The sequence below is a fragment of the Dama dama genome, chromosome 30, assembly GCF_033118175.1.
Source record: "Dama dama isolate Ldn47 chromosome 30, ASM3311817v1, whole genome shotgun sequence".
Lineage (NCBI taxonomy): Eukaryota > Metazoa > Chordata > Mammalia > Artiodactyla > Cervidae > Dama > Dama dama.
This window is the reverse complement of record NC_083710.1, coordinates 80,068,972-80,095,632: the sequence shown is the minus strand read 5'-3', so window position 1 is coordinate 80,095,632 and position 26,661 is coordinate 80,068,972. Positions and strand designations below refer to the sequence as shown.

General features: G+C 39.0%; 1 protein-coding gene across 2 annotated transcripts in view; it reads right to left on the bottom strand.

Moving 5' to 3' along the window:
- Nucleotides 1-26,661, bottom strand: part of PCCA (propionyl-CoA carboxylase subunit alpha) — a 349,630-nt gene that overhangs the window by 217,363 nt on the left and 105,606 nt on the right. The window contains exon 8 of one of the 2 annotated variants that reach the window (XM_061133801.1): nucleotides 18,815-18,851. The exons of the other annotated variant lie outside the window; for it this stretch is intronic. Within the exon in view, the coding sequence (XP_060989784.1) occupies nucleotides 18,815-18,851 (37 nt within the window). The remainder of the gene's footprint in view (nucleotides 1-18,814; nucleotides 18,852-26,661) is intronic. 2 annotated transcript variants of the gene reach the window in all.

The following is a 26,661-nucleotide window of genomic DNA, read 5'->3' as shown; positions in this document are numbered from 1 at the left end:
ACAGATAGGGCTATTTATATAAGACGATGAAGGATGGGCAGGATAGGAACACGTTAGGCAGGAAGAACAGAAATGAAACAGAGGTGGGGAAGCACAGGACAGGTTTAAGGAAGGACTGAAACAATCTGAAGTACAGAGTTTATCTGCAGGATGGCAGAGGAAAAGAGAACTGGACACATAAATTAGGTGCAAATTATCCTACACACTTTTGCATTCTACAGATTCTGCTTGAGAGTAACAAGAACAGTATTTGTCTCTCAGCACTGCAGCCCCACAATGAATATCACATAAAGGAACTAGATTGAAATCAGTAAAGAAGAATTAGCCTGTTTTTGAGCAGTGAAGAAACAATATCTAAAAATTAGAAACCAGCAGGCCTGAGATATCTTTTTAAAAACAACTTAAGGTCTTTATTATGCCACTATAAAACATGTTATCAGTTCACCATCAAAAACTATTTATCCATGTGAACAGGAAACCACAAGAGGAGTGATATCCATACCCCATGTCTCTACTATTTCCAGTTACCACTGAGGATTAGGAAGTGTGCAGTTATTCTGATTCCAATATTAACCTCATCTTAGTCATTTACTATGGATCCTGGACTATATAGGGATTTGTGAGGTTCCAAAATAAGATTTGGAAATATTCTTTGGCAACAAAGAACTAGATGCTAAAACAAGACACGTAAAAATCATCTGTCAACAACAAATTATTTTATGTTCAGTGCTGTCGCTTCAGCCATGTCTGACTCTTTGCGACCTCATGGACAATAGCTCCCCAGGCTCCTCTGTCCATGGGATTCTCTGGACAAGAATACTTGAGTGAGTTGCCATGCCCTCCTCCAGGGGATCTTCCCGACCCAGGGATCAAACCCATGTCTCTTATGCCCCCTGCATTGACAGGCAAGTTCTTTACCACTGACCCACCAGGGAAGCTACCCTATTTTATGTTCAGAAGAGGTGATTCACTGTTAGGCAACAAGGTAATATATAATAAGACAATTGCAACACAGTGCCCCCAAAGGGGGCACTGCAGCAATAGACCTTCGAATACACATGACCCAGAAGAGAAGACTCCTTGACAAGAATTTAAGAAGCCAAATACTAAACAACTGAGAGACAGGGAGAAACTGGTAGAAGTTGGTGACATTACAGTCATGAACTCAATGTAATTTTTGAGCTATAACTGAATATAATAGTAAGGTATTCTACTCAAAGTCTTATGCCAAGTAAGTCATTAAATTTCAGACAGCATATATTTTTATGCTGTCACCATGCCATGGAGAAATGAGAACTAGCCATTTGAAAAGGAGGGGAAAAAATATTCCACACAGATGATGTTAAATAATATCAAAAAGCCCAGTCCGTCATCCCCACTTTCTTATTGTGTCTGTGACTCTAATTAGGGTAAGTTATGGGGTGCCAGGAACTGGAAGAAAAAGGAAAAAAAACATTCAGTCAAAAGTTGGCATTCCTGGAAAAATCTGAAGTGACCAAGCTGATGGCCTGCAACACCTCACTTTTTCCAGCCTGGGTATGAAATATCCACTAACGTTCTCTCACATTGTTTAATCCGTTAGAGTACTTATTCCTCTGTTCAACTTTTGTCTAGAACACATTTCTTTAAATTTATAATCTTTAGTTGACATATGTTTGAAACAGAACCACCTTCCTTATCATAACAAAACAAAATTCTCCAAGGTTTATAAAAGGAGACAAATTTCCTGGTATGATAAGATTGCTTTAAAAAAAAAAAAAACCCTCAGGTCCTAGTGCTGTCGGCAAATTTTTCCTAACCTTTACCATCCTCTCACTGGATGCCTGCCTGTGACTCTAAGTGAGGAGGACTGACGGGGCTTCCCTGGTGGCTCAGCGGTAAAGAATCCATCTGCCAACTCAAGAGACCCAAGAGCTGCAGGTCTGATCATCGGGAAACACCGCTGGAGAAGGAAATGGCAACCCACTTCAGTATTCCTGCCTGGAGAGGTCCATGGACAGGGGAGCCTGGAGGGCTACAGCTCACAGGGTCACAAAAGAGTGAGACACAAAAAAAAAAAAAAAAAAGAGTGAGACACGACCTGGCAAGTAAACCACCAGCAGAGAGAGAGCCGTAACCGGGCTCAGCTGTCGATGCAGAGAGAGAAAAGTCGCGCCTAGTGTTAGACTGAGGGTCAGCACAATGTGTAGACAGGATGTGGACGGAAGAAGCATCTAGGGCTTGGTGCTCCCCACTCAGTTATGAATCCCAAGTGTAACTGTTTTTCTTGACCAACACACGATGTTGAGCTACACAAGACACACAGCACACAATCTATCCCCCTTTAAGCAAAACCTGCCCCTATATACAGTGGCATAATCTGACACTGTAAAGGTTGGTGAAACGACATCTTCATGATGTAAATATCATGAGTCATATAATGAGGAATTTTATGTAGTTTTTCACCTATAGTTTCTTCAATTAAAAAATTCATAGGCTGTAATGACTGATAGAGAAGGAAAGGCAAAAAGAAAGGAAAAGTGAAATATTTCTTGAGAAATGTCTGATTCCTAATTTGGTGGTGCTAACCAGAAATCTCCTAACAGAGCTCCCTACTAGTACAGTTAGTCCCATCAAACTATAGAGAGGTCAGCAAAATTCTTTAATATATACATATGATCACTTCTCTCTACTACCTAAAATGGTAAGGGTTTATTTACATTGATGAGTAAGCTGTACGTGTAAGAACTGTGAATGCTAAGTCGCTTCAGTCATGTCCAACTCTTCCTAGGATCAGGAACAAGGCAAGGATGTCCTTTCTTACCCCTCCTGTTCAACATCTTACTATAGGTCCCAGTTTATGCAAAGACAAGATGAAGGTAAACAAACTGAGAAGGAAGAAATGTCATTAGCAGGAAATAAGATCATCTATGAAGAAAATCTCAAAGAATCAACCACCACCACCACCAAAAAAAATCCAAACAAACAAAAAAAAAAACCTTCTAAGACTAATGTAATTACAAGTTGAATTGCATTCCCACATACCAGCAATGGAAACACTTGAAATTAAAAACAATACCATTTACATTAGTACCCCAAAGAATAAAACATTTAGGCATACATCTACAAAATATGTATAGTATCTATATGCAGAAAACTACAAAATTCTGATGAATGAAATTAAGGAAGAGCTAACTAAATAAATGAAGAAAAATTCCACATGCATGAACTCAATATTGTTGAGATACCAATTCTCCCCAAATTGATCTATAGATTCAAAGCAATTACAACCAAAACCCCATTAAGCTATTTTATATGTATCAACACACTGATTTTAACATTAATATACAGAAGTAAGAGACCTATAAGGGCCAGCACAGTACTAAAAGAGGACAGCAAACTCAAAAGACGGACATCACCCAACTCTAAGGCTTACTATAAAGCTGCAGTAATAAAAGTCACCAAGATATTGGTAAGAGAATAGTCAAAGCAAACAATGGAATAGCATGAAAAGCGTGGAAATAAACTCACACAAACACAGTCAATGATCTTTGACCAGAAAGGAAAAGCAACTCAACAGAGAAAGGACAATCTCTTCAACAAACGTTGCTAGAACAACTGGAAATCCATGGGCAAAGAGTGAATCTAGACAAAGTCCTTCACATTTCACAAAAGTTAACCCAAAGTGGATTGTAGACCTAACTACATAGTACTAAACAATAAAATGTCTAGAAGGTAAGTAAGAGAAAATTTAAGTGACCTTTGGTTTGGCAAAGATTAATGAATAGTCATTAAGCATGTGAAAATATGCTCAACAGTATTAAGGAAATACAAATCAAAATCACAATGAAATATGCATATCCATTAGAATGACTAAAACTAGAAAGACAAGTAATGTCAAGTGTTTCCCAAGGATGGACTAAGTAGGTAACCAGAACTCTTAAAGCACTGCTGGTGGAAGTGTAAAATGAAGAAAGCAATGCTTTTTAAAAGAACAGAAATTATCTATACCTTAATCGTAGTGACATGTACTAAAATTCTCTAACCTATACACTTAAAATAGTTGAATTTTATTCTTCATAAAGCATTCCTTCATAAAAATCAATTTTATGAAGGAGCCGGACAAAAAGAACAGACTGCCTACAAAGTAGTAACGAAAATCAGACTGACACCTCTCTCTCCAGTAGCTGCAGAGCACAATGCAGTATAAATATTACAGCACTATGCTAACTGAAAACCACTATCAACCTAGATTCGCATGTACACCAAGGTCATCTTTTAACACAGAATGTGAATAGTCCCATCTAAACAAAAACTGAGTTAAAACTACCTGTAGAAACTTCTACGGGGTAAATTTCAGGAAAAACAGAAATAATCCCATTTGTAAAGTCAGGGATGGAAGAAGGAACAATGAACAAAGAAGATAAATATTTGAGTAAAGGTACATGAATATTAGCTATTTATAATTGTCTAACAATGTATAATTAGTGGGGTAAAGGCTTAAGGAAATAAAATACAAGAAAGCATATAAGAGGAAATCTTTGGTAGGAGAATAAACTGTAGATTGAATTTTAAAATAAGTAAACATTTTAAAAAGTTTAGGATACTGAAGAACACCTGTCTCCAAACTGAAATTTCTATAGTAAACCCTGAAATAGAAATAAGCATAAAATTTCTATCACAGTGGAAAGGAGTGGGGGGGGGGAGGGGAATGGAGGGATGGAATAAAGAAGAGAAATTTTAAAGAGAATTATTATCAACAAGAAGTCATGAAAGGAGAGAAAGTAGAATCCAAGAAGTGGAACAAAAATAAAAAGATAATATAAATAAATCAGAAAGTAGTAAATACAATAAATGTACATCAACTGAAATCTATGGTTTAAAGACAGTGCCAGTCTTGAATAGAAAAAAAAAAAAAATCAGTATATAGACTTATAAAAGAGATACCTCAATCAATAGACTACTGGTTGACTGGAAAAATAAAAAAGAAAGAACATAGGAAAATACCAAAATAACCTGGTTTAGGCAGAATACTGATAAAATGAAATTAGAAAGCAAACTCAAAAAAGCCATACATTTTGATAAAAAGTAAAATCAGCCAAGAAGACACATTACACTGCTATGTTACCCATTAACTTCCTGGCAAGCAAGACAACATCACTAATCCACTCTCTCAAAAACTGATCAAATAGCCAAGAACATCACTAGAAGATTTGAAAATCCCAATAGGTAGATTTGATCTACTGGTCATCTGTAAAACATGACCTACAATACTGTGAGAATACACTCTGTTCAGGCACACATGGAAGATGTATTTACGGTGATTTACTCCTTGGCCATAAAGCAATTCTCACCAAATTAGAAAGTTTCTAAATAAGAAAGATGATACTCACTGATCAGAAAGCAATTAAATTAGAAATATAACAAAAAGTTGAAACTGTTAATGTATTCCTAAATGACCTGATTCAAAAATCGTAACAGAACTCTGAAAATACTCAGAAATGAACAACTGTGAAAAATACATATTAAAATTATGAAACAGAGCTCTGTCCATCTCACCACGTTAGGACAGTCCTCCAACTGCTGGAAGAATCGTCAACCAAAAGCTAACTTGTCCTCAGCTTGTATTACTTCTTCCAAGGGGCAGCTTGCACCCAAGGCTTAGTTAACATAGGTGTATAACAGTTCAATCTTATTGCCCCAATTTGAGACAGCTATTTAATATAAAAGACCAGCCAGTACTGGGCTTCCCTGATGGCTCAGTTGGTAAAGAATCCGCTTACAATGCCTAAGACCTGGGTTTGATCCCTGGGTTGGGAAGATCCCCTGCAGAAGGGAAAGGCTACCCACTCCAGTATTTTGGCCTGGAGAATTCCATGGACTGTGTAGTCCATGGGGTCGCAGAGAGTCACAACTGAGCGACTTTCACTTTTCAACATGGAGAACTCTCTGTAGGAAGAGCTAAGGCCATTGTTGAGTCTGCGTCTCAACTTAATTCAAATCCCCCTTCAGTCCACAATTTCTTTCACTCCCTCATGTGCACTGGTCCCAAGAGTATTGCCCAATAAAATTCCAGGGTCTGCTTTAAGACAGGTATCCAGTCTGTGACAGAGGAGCCATCTGGAAGGCTATTACAGTGGTCTAAGCAAAAGATGACACTAGCTTGAACAAATGGAACCACAGGATAAATGGAGAAAAGGGGATGAATTCAAGATTGAGGACATGATGACAATGATATACAAATTGCAAAACCACGTAATGCAATATAATAGTGAATGCTGAATTACAGAGAACTGCTGATCAAAATCGAGACCCCTCTACTTCCTGCCTCCATGATCCGTGCCACTGTGGATGACAGAACCCCCATCAGCCTCATACCCAGACAAGGCTGGCATAGTCTAGAACTCCAATGCACCCCATAATGTTACCAATGGGAAGTGAACATGGAGGATGAGGAAAATCTTTGCTGTTTAAGGTTACAGGGCAAGGGCAATAAAAAGGTGTAACACTACACCTCTGATAAATGAATGATGGTTGCACAGACTCAAATAAGAATTACCACATTACTAAGTTTTCCAAGGAAATATAATTCAAAATCTACTAGGCAATTTAGCTGCCATGCAACACTCGGCTACACTGAAAAGTTCCAACTGTGAAGACAAACAAGGAGATAATTAAAATCCAAACAATTTGGAAAAATAAATTCCATCATCAATGCATTTCCCATATTGTTATTTGGTAATAATTTTTCACTATTTTGTTGTAACCTTTTAATTACAAGTTATAGTTACTTTAGTCATTATCAATTTAGTATTGATATATCTTCGGAATAGCACACTTCAGACTGAAGTGATACATATTTATATTTCCCTAGGGCCTATAATTATCCTGTAACTAGAACATAAACATATATGTGTTACATTACAACTATGAATTATTCATATCTTTACTACTACTGCAGAGGAACAAAATCTCTAAGAAAGGTACCTAGAGGTGATCCTTATTATCACTGAGTTTTTACCACTGGAAAATGAAAAAGTGTAAAGTGGGCACAGGACATTTTGCCTTTCCTAAGATGGCTATGCACACATGAACACACAGATATCTATACAAATACACTGTTTAAATAAGAATGAACCAGTAGTGTACACATAAAGATTTAAACAAGCTGTGTTATAAGGAAGTAAACCAGTACATAACAGTACTTGTTTAAATATGGCAAAGAGAGACAATTAGTTTTTGTTTTTGTTTTTTCTTGGAAAAACTGATCTGGGCTACCTTTCCTCTACTCAGGCAAATAAAAACTACTAGATCCCTAACTCTGATTCAGGGATCAGAATCAAGCATGGTTCAGTGTCTAGACTGGAGCAGAATGAGCTGACAGAAAGTTTACAAACCAAAACCAAAGGCTTACTGTCTTCACATTACTGTCTGAAGATCACGTAGAGTCTTTTGCGATACAGTGATAGAAAAAAGAAAAGGTATGCGAGAATGAACAACAGTAAAACAAAAAGAGAGACACTGAGAACAAATACAACATGGTAAAAAACAGAAAGAGAACTTGTGAAATAATGCTTAAACCCAAAGTGTGTATACTGGAGTAACGAAAGAAAATGTAAGCACCCAACTGACGAAGAAAGGAGAGAAGGGATACAGAACACGGACTATCACTGTAACCTCAAAAGACTACAGGACTTCAATAATACGAAAACTGCAAAATAAAAACCTTAAAAGTGAGAATACTTTAACACCATTTTCTTCAACGTAATTTTTCCTCAGGCATTACTTAGTAAATCTCCTAATTAAATAAATGAATATTAAATATCTCTTCTACTGAGGACCAAATTGAAAAATGAATTAACAGGATGTTAAGATTGGGAAAAAGATACAAATTGCAATATTTTTTCAAATGCTTCCTTGATATATCTTTAACCACAAAGTCACATATAACATGTGAAAAGTTTTCTAAGCAATATGAAAGAAGGAAAAGATTTGAGGCCTTAGCTAAGTATTTCTATCCCTTGTTAGCATGAACAATTAGTTCTTCTATATTAAAAAAAAAAAAAAGGAAAAAAAAAAAAAGAGCAACTTTTTTAAACGTTATACCATGCCAAAAGGAAAACTAGCCAAAGAACAGAAAAAACAGCCAGGGCAGAGAAGAAAAGATAATAAAGTTCCTACATACTTATCAGAGACAGGGGCCAAGGTGGTAGGAAGACTGATATCAACAAGAAATTTATGGGAGAGCCTAACCTGCAGAGAATGTAAGATATAACATGACAGGTTAGTGTGAAGCCAAGAAGGTTCATTAAAAGACTCTCATACATTGGAATCTTAAAACTTCCATTAGTCCTGCCTAATGAATCCAACAGTTAGAACTGGACATGGAACAACAGACTGGTTCCAAATAGGAAAAGGAGTATCTCAAGGCTGTATATTGTCACCCTGCTTATTTAACTTATATGCAGAGTACATCATGAGAAACACTGGGCTGGAAGAAGCACAAGCTGGAATCAAGATTGCCGGGACAAAATACCAATAACCTCAGATATGCAGATGACACCACCCTTATGGCAGAAAGTGAAGAGGAACTAAAAAGCCTCTTTGATGAAAGTGAAAGAGGACAGTGAAAAAGTTGGCTTAAAGCTCAACATTCAGAAAACTAAGATCATGGCATCTGGTCCCATCACCTCATGGGAAATAGATGGGGAGACAGTGGAAACAGTGTCAGACTTTATTTTTTGGGCTCCAAAATCACTGTAGATGGTGACTGCAGCCATGAAATTAAAAGACTCCTTGGAAGGAAAGTTATGACCAACCTAGATAGCATATTAAAAAGCAGAGACATTACTTTCCCAACAAAGGTCCTTCTGGTCAAGGCTATGGTTTTTCCAGTGGTCACGTATGGATATGAGAGTTGGACTGTGAAGAAAGCTGAGCACCGAAAAATTGATGCTTTTGAACTGTGGTGTTGGAGAAGACTCTTGAGAGTCCCTTGGACTGCAAGGAGATCCAACCAGTTCATCCTAAAGGAGATCAGTCCTGAGTGTTTCCTGGAAGGACTGATGCTGAAGCTGAAATTCCAGTACTTTGGCCACCTCATGCGAAGAGTTGACTCACTGGAAAAAACCCTGATGCTGGGAGGGATTGGGGGCAGGAGGAGAAGGGGACGACAGAGAATGAGACGGTTGGATGGCATCACCGACTCGATGGACATGGGTTTGAGTAGACTCCGGGAGTTGGTGATGGACAGGGAGGCCTGGCGTGCTGCGGTTCATGGGGTCGCAAAGGGTCGGACATGACTGAGCGACTGAACTGAACTGAGTGAATCCAAGGACAGCCTAAATGGACTGACGTGCTATAGTCATTAACAATCACATACTAAGTTTACTTAAATAATCCTAGCTATTTTTTTTCTTTTTAGTTATCTGTTAGCTGAGAGTTTATCCTGTCTTACTTAATATTGCTACTCTTCCCATATATCTCCATTACATACTGGGAGATGATGGGGGAGAAAATGAGAAAAGTATTGTCAAATCATGATCTATAAATACTGTGGGAAAAAAAAAACTTTAAAATGTGTGTCTACTTATTTCCACACTTATATAGACATCTCTATTTGGATTCATTCACTGAATACATACTTATGTGATGATCACTCTCTTAAGTACTAGAAATCTCCCGTATTGCAGGCAGATTCTTTACCATCTGAGCCACCAGTGAAGCCCAAGAATACTGGAGTGGGTAGCCTATCCCTTCTCCAGCAGATCTTGCCGACCCAGGAATCGAACTGGGGACTCCTGCATTGAGACTGATTCTTTACCAGCTGCTACCAAGCAAGCCACTAGAAATACAAAGTACTAGAAATACAAATTAACCCATGGTCAACTTTACTATAAAATACTATGCAAATGAACATAAAACAACCATTTTCAAAGAAAGAATTTGCTTAATGCAGAGAAAATCCCACACTATTTTAAGAGAAGAGAAACCCATCAAGGTAATTGATCACAAGAGACAAGAGAGTATTTCCACATGAAACTGAATCCTGGGATCTGCAGGGTAAGGAACAAACTTTATGAGATACTGTTCCAGCTTGATACTATTTTCTCTTTTCCATCAAAAATTCTCTACAACTCAATTCTTTATAACTCAATCATTCACTCTTCCTATTAATAGAGAATCACTTGGGAAAAATGTGTATATTTCTACTATTGGGTAGAGTGTCCTCTATATATCTATGAAGTTTCATTGGTTTAAACTGTTAAGATCTTTACTTCCTTATTGATTCTCTCTGTGGATGTTCTACTCATTATTTAAATTCTACTACTGAAGTCCCCAACTATTACTGTACAGCTATCTATTTCTCTTTTCAAGTCTGTCAGTATTTACTTCATATATTTTCGGTATCTGCTGTTTGGTGCATATATGTTTATAACAGTAAATACATAGTGTCTTTTATCTCTTTGACAGTTTCAGACTTAAAGTCTGTTTTGTCTGATAGACAAAATATATTTTAGTAGAGCCACCCCAGTTCTAATTACTATTTGCATGGGATATCTATTTCTATCCTTTTGCTTTCAATCTATCTCTGTGTCTAGATCTAAAGTGAGTTTCCTAGAGACAGCATATAGTTGGATTTTTTTTTATCCATTCTGCCAATATCTGCCACAGTGAGATATCATTTCACACATACTAGGATGGCCATAATATTAAAAAAAAAAAAAAAAAAACAGAAAATAACAAGTATTGTCAAGGATGGGAAGAAACTGGAAACCTCATACACTGCTAGTAGGAATGTTAGATGATTCAGCCACTGGGGAAAATAGACTGGCAGATCCTCAAAAAGTTAACCATAGAATCACCACGTAAACCAGCAATTCCACAACTAGGTATACACCAAGATAGTGGAAAACACATACACAAACATGCATAGATATGCATACTCACAGCAGCACTATCTACAACAGTATATGGAAACAACCCAAATGTCTGTCTGCAGCTAAATGAATAAATAAAATGCACTATAAACACACAATGGAATATTATTTGGGCTTCCCTGGTAGCTCAGCTGGTAACGAATCGACCTGCAATGCAGGAGACCCCAGTTTGATTCCTGGGTTGGGAAGATCCCCTGAAGAAGGGAACGGCTACCCATTCCAGTATTCTGGAACAGGATGGAATATTATTTGGTCATATAAAGGATGAAGTACCAATATACATATACAGGAACTTTGAAAATATAACTCTAAGTGAACACAGAAGGTCATATGTTTTATGATTCCATTTATGTGAAATATTCAGAATAGATAAATCCATTGAAACAGAAAGCAAATTGGTGATTGCCAGGGGCTGGGACATAAGGAGTGACTATTATTGGATAGCTGGGGAGGAAATGGCAACCCACTCCAGCATTCTTGCCTGGAGAATCCCATGGACAGAGGAGCCTGGTGGGCTACAGTCCATGGGATTAAAAAAGAGTCGGACATGACTGAGCACATGCCCTTGTGCACACACACACATTAATGGATACAGAGTTTCTTTTGGGGGTACTGAAAATGTTCTGGCATGAGAGTGGTAGGTGGTGGTGTTTTTCAGTCGCTCAGTCGTGTCTAACTCTTTGAGACCCCATGAACTGCAGCGACATCAGGCCTCCCTGTCCTTCATCATCGCTCAGACCTTGCTCAAACTCATATCCATTGAGTTGGTGATGCCATCCAACCATCTTGTCCTCTGTCATCCCCTTCGCCTCCTGCATTCAATCTTCCCAAGCCTCAGGGTCTTCCTTGATGAGTCGGCTCTTCGCATCAGGTGGCCGAAGTTTTGGAGCTTCAGTTTCACCATCAGTCCTTCCAATGAATATTCAGGGCCGGTTTCCTTTAGGATGGACTGGATGGATCTCCTTGCAGTCCAAGGGACTCTCAAGAGTCTTCTCCAACACCACAGTTCAAAAGCATCAATTCTTCTGCACTCAGCCTTCTTTATGGCCCAACTCTCGCATCCATACGTGACTACAGGAAAAACCATAGCTTTGACTAGATGGATCTTTGTTGGCAAAGCAATGTCTCTGCTTTTTAATATGCTAAGTTTGTCACAGCTTTTATTCCAAGGAGCAAGTGTCTTTTAATTCCATGGCTGCACTCACCATCTGCAGTGACTCTGGAGCCCAAGAAAATAAAGTCTCTTACTGCTTCCCCATCTATTTGCTATGAAATGATGGGACCGGATGCTTTTGATATTAGTTTTTTGAACGTTGAGTTTTAAGCCAGCTTTTCACACTTCTCTTTCAAAGACTGGCACAATTAAGGACAGAAATGGTATGGATCTAACAGAAGCAGAAGATATTAAGAAGAGGTGGCAAGAATACACAGAGGGACTGTACAAAAAAGAACTTCATGACCCAGATAATAACGATGGTGTGATCACTCACCTAAAGCCAGACATTCTGGAATGCGAAGCCAACTGGGCCTTAGGAAGCATCACTATGAACAAAGCTAGTGGAGGTGACGGAATTCCAGTTGAGCTATTTCAAATCCTAAAAGATGATGCTGTGAAAGTGCTGCACTCAATATGTCAGCAAATTTGGAAAACTCAGCAGTGGCCACAGGACTGGAAAAGGTCAGTTTTCATCCCAATCCCAAAGAAAGGCAATGCCAAAGAATGCTCAAACTACTGCACAATTGAACTCATCTCACACGCTAGTAGAGTAATACTCAAAATTCTCCAAGCCAGGCTTGGACAGTACATGAACCGTAAACTTCCAGATGTTCAAGCTGGATTTAGAAAAGGCAGAGGAACCATAGATCAAATTGCCAACATCCCTTGGATCATAGAAAAAGCAAGAGAGTTACAGAAAAACATCTACTTCTGCTTTATTGACTATGCCAAAGCCTTTGACTGTGTGGATCACCACAAACTATAGAAAATTCTTAAAGAGATGGGAATACCAGACCACCTGACCTGCCTCTTGAGAAACCTATACGCAGGTCAGGAAGCAACAGTTAGAACTAGACATGGAACAACAGACTGGTTCTAAATAGGGAAAGGAGTATGTCAAGGCTGTATATTGTCACCTTGCTTATTTAACTTATATGCAGAGTACATCATGAGAAACGCTGGGCTGGAAGAAGCACAAGCTGGAATCATGATTGCCAGGAGAAATATCAGTAACCTCAGACATGCAGATGACACCACCCTTATGGCAGAAAGCGAAGAAGAACTAAAGAGCCTCTTCATGAAAGTGAAAGAGGAGAGTGAAAAAGTTGGCTTAAAGCTCAACATTCAGAAAACTAGTATCATGGCATCTGATCCCATCACATCATGGGAATAGATGGGGAAACAGGGGAAATAGTGACAGACTTATTTTTTGGGCTCCAAAATCACTGCAGATGGTGACTGCAGCCATGAAATTAAAAGATGCTTACTCCTTGGAAGGAAAGTTATCACCAACCTAGACAGCATATTATAAAGCAGAGACATTACTTTGCCAACAAAGGTCTATCTAGTCAAGGCTATGGTTTTGCCAGTAGTCACGTGTGGATGTGAGAGTTGGACTTTAAAGAAAGCTGAGCACCAAAGAACTGATGCTTTTGAACTGTGGTGTTGGAGAAGACTCTTGAGACTCCCTTGGACTGCAAGGAGATCCAACCAGTCCATCCTAAAGGAGATCAGTCCTGAATCTTCATTGGAAGGACTGATGCTGAAGCTGAAGCTCCAATACTTTGGCCACCTGATGCGAAGAACTGACTCATTTGAAAAGACCCTGATGCTGGGAAAGACTGAGGGAGGGAGGAGAAGGGGACAACAGAGGATGAGATGATTGGATTGCATCACTGACTCAATGCACATGAGTCTGAGTAAACTCCAGGAGTTGGTGATGGACAGGGAAGCCTGGCATGCTGCAGTCCATGGGGTTGCAAAGAGTCGGACACAACTAGCGACTGAACTGAAATGAATATTTGGTATAAAAATTTGGTATAAAAATGAATATTTGGTATAAACCTGGTTGTGGGGGAAGTGAGGACTGATAAGGACTGAGTATGAGGGAACCTTCCAGGGTGACAGTAATGTTCAACATCTTGGTGGTGTTTGCAGTATGCATATATCAAAATCAGCAAATACACACTTCAGATGTGTTCATGTTACTGTATACAAAGTTTGCCTTAAAATAACCAAATTGTATACAAACTGAATTAAGTTAATGACATGTATATTCAAGTATTTAGTAGGATGCATACTGGTACTTGCAATGTACTATGAAATGCACCAAAATTTAAATAGTTTAACAAACAAATAAGCAATATAGCAAATTTAGCAAAAGATTAATAATGGAGTTTTTGGTGTTGGGTATATAAGTACCCCGACCCCAGTCTTCCCTGGTATCTCAGTTGGTAAAGAATCTGCCTGCAATGCAGGAGACCCTGTTTCAATTCCTAGGTCAGAAAGTTCCCCTGGAGAAGGGATAGCCTACCCACTCCAGTATTCTTGGGCTTCCCTGGTGTGGCTCACACAGTAAATAACCCATCTGCAATGAGGGAGACCCAGGTTCGATCCCTGGGTTGGGAAGATCTGGAGAAGGGCATTGCAATCCACTCCAGTATTCTTGCCTGGAGAATCTCCACAGACAGAGGAGCCTGGCGGGCTACAGCCCATGGGGTTGCAAAGAGTCAGCCACAAGTAAGCACAGCATAGCACCTATAGGAATACACTGTGAAATTCTTTTAAAATATTGTCTGATTGAAATTTTTCAAACTAATACACCAGGAAAAAGTTAACAAGCAAGAAAAATATCCAAAACTCATGAGTACTTTGCAGAGATTTAGAATAATATGATTATAAAACAGGGGCTTCTCTGGTGGCTCAGAGGGTAAAGCATCTGCCCGCAATGCGGAAGACCTGGGTTCAATCCCTGGGTCGGGAAGATGCCCTGGAAAAGGACATGGCAATCCCACTCCAGTATTCCTGCCTGGAGAATCCCATGGACGGAGGAGCCTTGGTGGGCTATATATATAGTCCATGGGGTCACAGAGAGTCAGACACGACTGAGCGACTTCGCTTTCACTTTCTATAAAACAGAATGACTGACTGGAAATGTTAGAGTGTCTACCCTTGAATATATGACACTTAATCCAAGATATGAAAGATATCAGCAAGAGTGTTCTAGGCTTCGCACCCTATCCCCAAAACTCTTATTCTAAGTTTGATGTGTTCAAGAAAGCTAGTGACTAAAGTATGGTAGTCAAGGAAGGGAGTAGTACAAAATGGGATTGGAGAGAAAGGCAGATGTCAAATCATTCCAGGTTTGTAGTCCCAGAAAGGAATTTTCACTTTATCTAAGTGCAATGGAAAGACATTAATGGGTTTAAAGCAGGGATCGACTGGGTGGGATGAGATGGGGTTGAGTCCTTATTATTTACAGTTTTAAAATATCACACTGACTGCTATGTGAAGAAAGGTTTCAAAGGGTTTAAGAAGAGAAGTAGAGAAACTATTATCATAGTCCCTGTCAGAACAATGGTAATTTGGAGGAGAGTGTTGGTAGTCAGACAGTGAGCAGTGAATATGGGAGAGATGCTGAATGAAGAACTGACAGTATCTATTGATAGAGTGACAACAGGATGACAGGGGAAAGGGCACCAGGCTAGAGCTCCGGGTTTAGTGTTAAGCTTCTGAGTGCGCGGAGTGAAGAAACCGTGGGAGAAGCAGGTTTGGAGTCCGACGACCTGAGGACCAAAAAATTTACACTTAAATTGGGTATGATTTGTAACTGTGAGAAGGCAGGCCAAAGAAAGGAATTAGAATAATCTGGAAGTTGTTAAAGACAGGGTTTAAATTTACAATTTCTTTTTCTTTCAAGAATCAATTTTGGCCTGATTGTATTAAGGACCTTTGATCCAGATCAAACTGTAATGCAAATCAAGCTCACTGACTGCTGTTGTCTATCTCTGGGGTTAAAGATAAACTCGAGATCAATAGGTCTTGTATCTTCAAACTTAGAGAGGTCAAAGGGAGAATATCAGGAATGAGGATGAGGGAGACAAGGAATACCAAAAAAACAAGTACATAGAAGTAACATATTAAGTCTTAACTGTCTCTCACCCTGTTAATGATAAGAGACTATCTGACCCTTAAATTCCACATATAACATGCTTAAGTGCCTCATACTATTTTACACAAAGTGGTAACTCAAATTTTAGCCCGCATCCTCTAATCCTATTAGTTTTACCAAAGTATCTTGAAAAATACATGGTCCCTAGAGCTAAATGAACCTAAATTTAAAGCAGCCCACCACTCAGTAGCTCTGTGACCTTGAGCAAATTACTTACCATTTCTAATTCTCTGTTTCTTAAATGTAAATGAAAATAATTAAGACGAGAATTAGCATTAGAAATAACATTCACAAAAGTGCCTGCTACTAGGGAAAAAATGCTCCATAAACAAGAGCTACTATTATGCAAAAGACACCTAATTCATCAATGCTCGAGGCAGTAGTTTCCTCCTTGGGCAGCACAGGAGAAAAGAAAAGAAGCATAGATGTGAGAGAGAAGGAAACCACAGAAAAGATCAATTTCATTTTCACCACATAACCCAGAAAGATAGTAAAACAGAAATCTGTGAATAGTTATGACCATCTACAACCTACAAATGGCTAGGTTTGAGACGTTTGATTATATTTCAGTTGTTTAGAACAGGGAACAATGTTCAGTTCAACTCTTGGACAAACTCACAAGAAGTCAATGAACTCAAAATGTAGTTAAAATGCGATATATCTCAATAAAATTAGTATAAAAGTGATGAATCGCCAAATAATACAGAAAACCCAGAAACTTTAATAGTATGTAATTTAACTTATTTTAGAAGCTGGCACTTGAGGGAAAAGGTTTTATGGGAGGTCTCGGGAGTGATTCAGAAGGGGTTTTCAGGGGAATTCCAAAAGCTTTATAAAGTTGATGACCCTGCCCTGTTCTTTATTATGTTTTATTTCACCTCAAATTTTATGGCTTCCCTTTCTTTCAGCATAAGCAAAACACTAGCACTCTTACATTTAATAGCCATGATGGCGATCATTCATTTTACAAATGAGAAGAAACAAGTAAGGAAGAATTAGAGGAAAGATAGGAAAGAGGAAGGCCCATAAAGGATGTGCCCAGATATTAAGAAATGAGCCTCAAACTGAAAATAACCTCAGTAAGTATAAAACTGAAGTGGGGTGGGGGGTGTGGTTAAGCACAGCATTAAAATATTAAAGGAAGAAAGCCAAGTGATGAGAACTGGTCAGAGTCCCATTGTGATTAAATGGTTATTTTAAAGGTTACAATTTTTTTTTTTTTTTAATTAAGTGGAAGACAAAACATGAAAGAGCAAGGTAAGCAATCTGTCATTTACACAAAGGATATTTTCAAGAGCTGAAGATTCACAATTTAAATTGTGACAAACCAGGGTAATTCAAGATTTTATCCTAATCTCTTTATATTTCTCAAAAATTCCTCCAAATATTCTGCTCTTTTTGTGTAGATACTGTGATATTACTATTATGTCCTATGTCCTACTATTATTACATAGATAATAATAATACCTAAACGAGAACTAGAAAGATAACTTTTGACATTTAGAAGTACACACGGAATAAAATTATTTTAGGAGAGTGTCCACAAAAGCCAGCAGATAGGTTATAGCTTCTTAGGTTATGAGGAAAGCCAGTGATTTCAAACCACAGAGAGAAACTGTAGATTTTCTTAAAGACATAAACCCCAAAACAGTCCCATGTAGTTCAACTTATTCAGAATCTAGCAAATCTTCCTGTGAAGTACTGAAATGCTTTTTCAAACTGTTGATGAGCCTGAAGAAATGATTAAATGAAGAGCCGTTACAGTCAGATAAAATAAAATTTTCTGGGGCCTGGTCTCAAGTCCAGGACCTGTATCAGTCAAATCAGCCAAATCAATGCTCTCCGAATGAATAAAATACCTCTAAACAATCAATCTAATGAGAAAACAGGACTAAAGAAATGTTAATGTGGGGTGCTGAAAAGCTTGGCTCTATGAGTCCAGGAATGCTAAGATCCTGGGAATTCCTAGCTATCAAACACTGTCTAATCTCTCTCATATTCCTACAAATTTTTATCAAATGTAAACAAATATGAACTGATTAATACAACACTGCAGTTATTCAACAGTAGTACTAATCCATGATAATGGTAGGCCCTTGCATTTTCTTAATTACCGGGTACTAAAAGTACACTAGTTGTCAAGAGTGCCAGGGATATTTTTGAAAATAAAAAGTCAGGAAGCACTGGCCCAGTGCAATTATACATAAAACAGACAAGTAAAACAGTCATTAAAATGTTCTTCAGTTTACCTTTTACTCCAATATAGAGTATTTTGTTCTAATCACTCACATTCTATTTTCTCTTTCCTAGCAAGATTATAAAGTTGATATTTAACATCTTAGGAAAAGGTAAAAACTTGAAGAGCCTTGTCAAAGAGGAAATCCTCATTTTAATCATGAGTGCCCTTAAGTAACTTGCGGTCAACTCCATATATATAAACTTACATTCCATCCAGTCTCAAGAACAATTAAGACAATTCCTTCTTTTAATTAGCCAGTGACTTCATCTTACAAAAGAACTATCATGAAGGTCAAACTAATCTTTTAAGTTCATATTAGTAATAGAATATGGTGATGCTGCTGATAAATTCTTCCAGAGGAACAACTCATTAGAAACCTGAAACTATTAAAGTACTATTTGCTCTCTGGGAATTAGGTATTACATGTTTACTCAACCGTATCTGCTGAAAGACACAGAAACTCAACCAAAGTTAATTTAAGAACTTACCAATTTCCCTTGCAATTCTGACAGCTTCATCTGCATCCTGAAAAAGCAGGAAATGAGACTCAACATTAATCCCATCAGCCACTGCACAATGTCTTTAGGGCAGTCATATATTGCACTACTGTCTCCTCCGATTCATTTAATGTTCAATTTTACAACCTTCTAACTCTTTTCAGTCAGAGAAATGTAAAATTAATACCATAAGTGGAATGTAAATTCTACCTCATCATTATTATATTAAGAAACTCAAAGCAGTTGGAAATGAGCTGGCAGGAAGCACTACCAGAAATGCCAAATGATTTGGTGCAGTGGCTGGAATTTAACGGCAGAATTTAGATGTTTACAATCAATACTGAATCATAAATCAGATCATTAAAGCTTGTCCACAGCCAGCTTGTTTCTGTCTCTGATATTTATACGTCATGTTTTCCTTGATTCTGTCAGCAGGGGGAGTTGATTCTCTATTGTTTGGGAGGAGCTCGACAGATTTTCCAGAAATAAAATAACTAAATTTCCAGTATCTATAGGAATTGCCAATTGTTCCCCTCAAAAAAATTCCTTTAGTAATCTCCATTACCTTTTTTCTCATCCTTTTTTCGGGTACATAATTTTATCTTTACCAGTTGCACCTTGTTAATAGAAATTTAAAATCTTAAATTCCATGAACTATCTAGTGGGGGGAAAACTTCCCAAAAGCCACGAAAAGGAAATGCATTCTAAAACAGCCCACAGTAACACTGTAAGTCAACTTTATTTCAATAACAAATAAAACAGTACAAGTAAGAGTTTATGAATGCAAGGATTAGTCATTGCTAAATAGCCACCAATGCTATTGAATGCACAAAAACTTGCCTTGAATCTAAACTATTTCATTGATCATTAACCCTCACCTAACACACCCAGCATAGGACATTTCTGATACATTTCCCCCTTAAACAGCAAAGGAAAGCTGAAAAGATGTTAAATTCAAGTAAATCCTAGTAAATTTAACTTTTTAAATAATTTGGTGACATAAACTATCACAAGGAATGACAATAATGTTTTGAAACCACTGGCTGGTAAGATAGCCTGAATTTTCAGAAAATAAACTATCAAAGTAAATGCTGGTTTTTTTTTAAGCTTTTACATTAATACTTTATAAAAATGTAGAGTAACCAAGTCAGAATCCTCCTCTCAAAATGGGGGGCGGGGGATGTTTATAACTGGTTCATTCATGTCTAATAAAAAAAAAAAAAAAATCTTCCTTAAAAGTCTTCAGTACCTAATAACATCCCCTGAATAAGGAGGTTGGCAGGGGAAGTTGTCAGAAAAATTTAATTTCCTTTCATTAGCCAGTCTGCTCCACAAATAGGTGCTTGTTAAGTTCAAAGCGGTCCTGAAAGCGACATCAGTTTTAAGTCTTTTTTTTTTTTAAACTCCAAGCAGTCACATCTGCTAATGAGATTTTCCAAATAACAATTGTTTTCAAGTCAGAGATAAATCTATACTTCCCATTCTATCCCCTCCCCGAAAAAAAAAAAAAAAAAATCAAGGTTTACTGCTTTATCACACCTTGCTGTTTTCGCTGACCCTACATTCTCCAAATTTTAGCTTAAAGGGATAAAATTCCATGAAAAGGGTCATTTAAGAATGTTAGTGGTTTCCACACATTGAGTTTGAAGGTTCTTTGTTCAAGCCACTGACAGTTATTGGAGAATACTTCCCCTTAATAGCCTCTCTGTCAGGAAGTGTTAAACCTGCCAAACGCAGACAATTAGTGCCTCGCGAACAAAATACAGGAAGAGTGCTGGCTGATGGAGACTGGATTATAAGAAGTCTAGAAGGAAACTTTTAACGTGTCTTTTCTTTCAAACGTGTAATAGTATATTTGCAAAAGATATTCAAAGAAAAAAAAATAAACCCTGGTATCTAAAATTGTTCATTACCTCGAGAGAACAGGCAAATATTAGCTCATTAGTGATATTTTAACATGCATTTATATATAAATATTATGGGGATGGACTGTGTACAGACAGAGGTAACATTTACACAAAGCAAAACTTCCAAAAATTCTTCAGCTGCTACAAATCCAACTCTTGTATAAACCACCACAAAATAATCTTGTGTCTTAACTAATCAGTAATGCTTAAGTTATCCTACTGCGAAAAGCAAATTCACTAAATGACCTTCCAAGTAAAATCAAAGTCTTTAAAATTAGCTTTTCACTAGTCATTCATTCACTGCAGAATTATTTTGTTGAGAACATATTATGTACTAGACACTATTACTAGTTTTAATAGTAAACTATTAAGTATACCTGGCTCCAATATGTTCTTCCAGCACATAGTTTATATATTTATAAAACTACTTTAAAGGGATAAAAAGCCCGATATAGTTCAAAACTCAATGGCACTGACACATCCAAGTGCAACTCCCTTGTAGGGCTGAAAGGGAGGGAGGCTGACAGTCGCTCAGTCGTGTCTGACTCTTTGCAAGCCCCGTGGACTCTAGTCCGCCAGGCTCCTCTATCAGTGGGGTTCTCCAGACAAGAATACTGGAGCAGGTTGCCATTTCCTTCTCCAGGGGATCTTCCTGACCCAGGGATCGAACCAGGGTCTCCCGCATTGCAGGCAGATTCTTTATCATCTGAGCCACCAGGGAAGCCCTCCCTACAGGGCTAGAGGTAGAAAAACATTTCTTAGTAAAAAGAACTAAATCAACAACATCTTTAGACCAACAGTCATCAGGAAAACTGGGCAAAGGATTAAGTAAGAAGTTTATCTTAAATGAAATTTAAAAGGATAACATATAAAATATGTTCAACTTTAGTCACAATTACGAGACACCAGAGTTTGAGAAGAGCCAAGAGCAGTGATCTGAAGGAGAACTAGCACTACTCTCCCTACTGGGTATAATCTTTTTAAAAAGAAACAGTCAGAATCTATCAAAAATTTGAGGGCATACATCTTTTGACCCAGAAATTTCATTTTGGAGAAGTTATCCTACAGATACACTCACATGCATGCACAAAGAGATATATATAAAGACATTTATTATTTTCACTTGGTTGGTGGTGGTTTGGTAAGGAAAGAAAATCAGAAGGAAAAAAAACAATTTAAAAGGCCTTAACTAAGGGAACTGGTAAACTGGTACCATAAATGGTACACATATCAACATGGAATACTATGCAGCCTTTGAAAAAATGAGGTTGCTCCATATGTTCTTATTCATCCATTTGTGCATTAATTAGGAAAATATTTACTGGGCAATATTACATAAAATAGATTTTGCCCTCACGGAACATACAGCCGAATAAGAGAAACAGAGAAGAGAGTAAACAAATCAACTAGGACTTGAAATAAATGTTACATGGAAACCAAAGGGACAGAGGGAGCCATTAGGAGGGAGAACCCATTTTAGAAAGACTGCTCAGACAGGGGACTTCCAAAGTAAAATTTAAACTGAAACCCCAAGGGAACGGCAGTTAGCCACCATGGGAAGATTAAAAAGAAAGAATTCTAGACAAAAGGAACAACATGTATGAAAACCCCAGACTAGAAAGCTCGGTACAGATGCACAGTAAGGATGTGGCAGAAAAGCGCAGGAGGAGGCATCAATACAGGTAGAAGGTGTGGTCTGTTCTGACAGGACCTTACGGGATTCGGTCCCGGTTCAAATGCCTTGGCACTAGGCAGGAGAAAGATGGTTCAGATTTAGGTTTCAAGAAGATAACCCTCACACACTAAAGAGATGCAAAATATGACATACACTGTGGGAGGAAAGGAAAGTTAGAGGACGACAAACAGCACGTGGCCTCATCTGCCTTAAGACAGAAAACCATACATCAATGCTTATAAAAACTTAACGTATGGACATATTAAAGAACTCAGCTTGAGTTACTGCTCAAAAATAGGACTGAAAGCTGGGGGGAAAAGGGGAACTTTACGTCTCATTGCATACCCTTAGGTTCACATTGAACTTTAAAAAAAAAAAACCATAAAGATAAAAATTTCACACTACGTTCATAATTCAAAAATTAAATCAGGGCTTCCCTGATGGCTTAATGGTAAAGAAGCTACCTGCCAATACAGGGGACACAGGTTCGATCCCTGGTCCAGGAAGAGCTCACACACCGGGGGACACCTAAGCCCATGCGCCACAACTACGGAGCCAGAGCGCTAGAGCCTGGGAGCTGCCCCGAGAGAATCCACTGCAGTGAGAAGCCCCAGCACCCCGACACAGAGCAGCCCGGCTCACCGGAACCAGAGAAAGCCCAGGCGCGGTAACAAAGACCCAGCGGAGCCACAGATAAAACAAACCCTGTTTAGAAAGCCAATCCGCCACACCTGAGGGAGTCATTCAAACGATCTTCCTAGTGATTTCCAGAGCACTAACTGTTAACAAAACACAGTGGTGGTGGTGGTTTAGTTGTTCAGTCATGTCCAACTCATGAGACCCCACAGACAGCCTCCCAGGCAAGGATACTGGAGTGGGTTGCCATTTCTTTCTCCAGGGGATCTTCCCAACCCAGCGACTGAATCTGGGTCTCCCGCACTGGCAGGTGAGTTCTTCACTGCTGAGCCACCAGGGAAGCCCCACAAAATGTAGTATATTCCCAATATCTGCTTCGAATTTTCATGACTTCTCACTGCCTCAGAGCCAAATTTCAGCTCCTCCACTCGGCTTCTATACTAGTTCCTGTCATTCTGAGCCACCAGTCCATCCTAGACTCTCTATCCCAATGCCAGGCACTCTCTCCAGCCTTTCCTCAACCAGCTTGGCTCAGCCAGAAACTCTGTTCGCCTTCACCAAACCAACTCATAGTACTGTATGTCCCACACTGGGCCCTCAAGGCACAGGAGAGAAAAGGAAAGGCTCCTCTGTAATTGTAAAAAATTATAATATTACAGCCCAGCCCTCGTGCAATCTGTATCAGGACTTCCCTGGTGGCTCAGACGGTAAAAGCACCTACCTACAATGCGGGAGACCTGGGTTCGATCCCTGGGTTGGGAAGATCCGCTGGAGAAGGAATCTATAGCCTAGAGGAAAAGACAGATCTTAAACATGACTGCGCAGCAACTAAGAAATCAGCACGGAGAGGCGTGCTGCAGCAGCACAGAGGGCAGGCGACCACAGGGGACCTCGAACTCAAAAACGGTCTCAGGAGGCTGCTCAGACGTAGTGACTTTGAAAAGAGACCTAGGAAATGAAGGCACGGTGGGACACACTCAAGGAGGCTGGGGCCTGAGAGTCAGCCCACCACAGAGTGAGGCAAGGCCTCACGAAAAAGCAAGAACTCCAGCTTAAGAGCAAGGAAATGAGGGGAATTGCTTTGGCAGCCTTTGGCAGACTTTTAGCACAGAATTTACTTATTATTTGTGTATTGTCTTACCCTGTGTAGCCCCTGATCCCAATAAAATGCAAGCTCCAGAAGAGTAGAAATCTCTGTCCCGTTTGCTCAGTGATATATTTTCAGTGCCTAGAACAATGCCTGGCACATGCAAGAAACAGCTGTTGAGTGAAAGACCGAATGAAGGAAGGAACAGATGAATTCTTTAGAGAGAGGTGAAAGGGATCTGTGGAGTCCAGCCAGGAAGCGGCAGTCTAAGTGAGAGACAAATGACCATTTTCTCTTGAAGTGAGGGGTGCTTGCTTCGAGCTTCACCTAGACATCACTCTCTTTAGAAAGCCTCTCCAGTCCGATGCCAGGTTAGGCGTCATTGCCCTGTGATCACATTACACTCTGCCCCTCCATTAGGACGGACCCTGCCACACTTCATCTCCAGGAGCGCTGTGACTAGCTCACTCGCCCTCTCTGCTGAATCCCCAGAGCTTAGCAAATCAACACAGTACTTGTTGAATGAATAAACAACCATCCATCAGCCTCCAAAGAAATCAGTCTGTTGTGACAAGATGATCCCCTGAATGACTGACTCCAGTGCCAACAGCACTTCTCATCTCAGGAGCATCGACGTTAGAAGGGGGTGAACCTGTATCCAGAGAGACGGAGCAGCTGGTCCAAGCTCCCGTATCTGAGTGATACACAGGAAGGGGGTGCTGTGCACTCATCAGGAGCAGGGGCTCAAGAGCCAGACAGGCTCCGGTTCTGCCCTAACATTTTGATGAATGAAATACCTTCGATACCAGGCAAAACCAACTCCGGGTATTAACCCTCACGTCTTAATTCTCAGTCAGGCACTTTTCTCACTGTATCAAACAATTTCAAGTTTTGAAACTTATATTTTCAAAAAAAAAACTACTCTTAAAAAGGAATATATAATGCTATCCATATAAGGATTTTTAAATAAACATCTCATTAATTTTTTTTAAAAAGTCAAACTTTACGTGGTAGTTAGCTTTCAAAATGAAGGGTCACAGTTTGAGTTATACTAAAAAGTAATAGAAAGCAGGTACACCTCAACTTAAAGATATTAAACTTCATTTGATAAAAATGTAAAATAAGTATTAAACTTCATTTTACCAAATATAGTTTGCCCTTTACTTATATAAAATAAATCTCTTTTAAGCAGAACATCCTTACTTCTACTTCACAAACTTGGCAATATTTGAAGAAAAAGTAGTATTGATTCTGTTCAACACTCTTACTTTAGAATATCCTTAAGACAGTCCTCACATCTCTCAAGTGGACACTAATCCCCTTGAAATGGAAAAAGAGCCAAATATGAAAATTTCAACAGAAAGAACAAAACAAATTTGATGCTATTGCTTCCCTTAATTTTCAACTGAAGTATCTACAATATTTTTGTTTTAATATTGAAGCATTAAGAAAACACAGAAAAGTACAAAGATAAAAAGAAAAACATATTAAGAATAGTAATAATCCTGATGATTTCAACTCAAGAGGTAGGAGAAATGATCCAATGACATCACTTGATTTTCTTCCTTAAGCAATAAAAATTCCTGTCATTCATTCTGTAATCCCAACCTGTCTTGAACTAAACTCAGTTTCTAAAGTTATTTAATGCATGGAAATACTGATGAGGAAAGCATTAAGCTATAAATTCTAAAACAGCAGTTCAAGAAATGGAGAAAGAGGAAAGAAGCCAACAGAACCAGTAATCATTTCTTTTACTCCTCTATTTTAGCACAACTTGCATTAAGTGAGCTTTATCATCCAACCCAAGAATAAAACAGTGAAAAATTCTGTTTTACAGAGAATATGGTGGGAAGGGTAAGTGATGTTGCTATAACCAAGTAAGTGAAAGTGAAATTGCTCAGTCGTGTCCGACTCTTTGCGACCCCATGGACTACAGCCTACCAGGCTCTTTCCATGGAATTTTCCAGGCAAGAATACTGGAGTGGGTTGCCATTTCCTTCTCCAGGGGATCTTCTGGACCCAGAGATCAAACCTGGGTCTCCTGCATTGCAGGCAGACGCTTTACCATCTGAGTCACCAAGGAAGCCCTAAGTAAGTAGATCACAAACATGTAAAAAAGCAGCTAAAAAAAGAACTGGCTGCCTTTTCTTGCAAGCCTAATATACCTGCTGGGTTTCCCTGGTAGCTCAGCTGGTAAAGAATCTGCCTGCAATGCAGGAGACCCCGGTTTGATTCCTGGGTCGGAAAAATTCCCTAGAGAAGGGACAGGCTGCCCACTCAAGCATTCTTGGGCTTCCCCGGTGGCTCAGACAGTAAAGAATCTGCCTGCAGTGCAGGAGACCTGGGTGTGATCCCTGGGTTGGGAAGATCCCCTGCAAGAGGGCATGGCAACCCACTCCAGGGGAGAATCCCACGGACAGAGGGGCCTGGCAGGCCACAGTCCAGATGCAACTGAGCAACTAACCACAGTGTACCTGTTAATGGTCTACAGCACCCACCTGTGAGACAGGGAGGCCCAGAAGCTAAGAGCAAA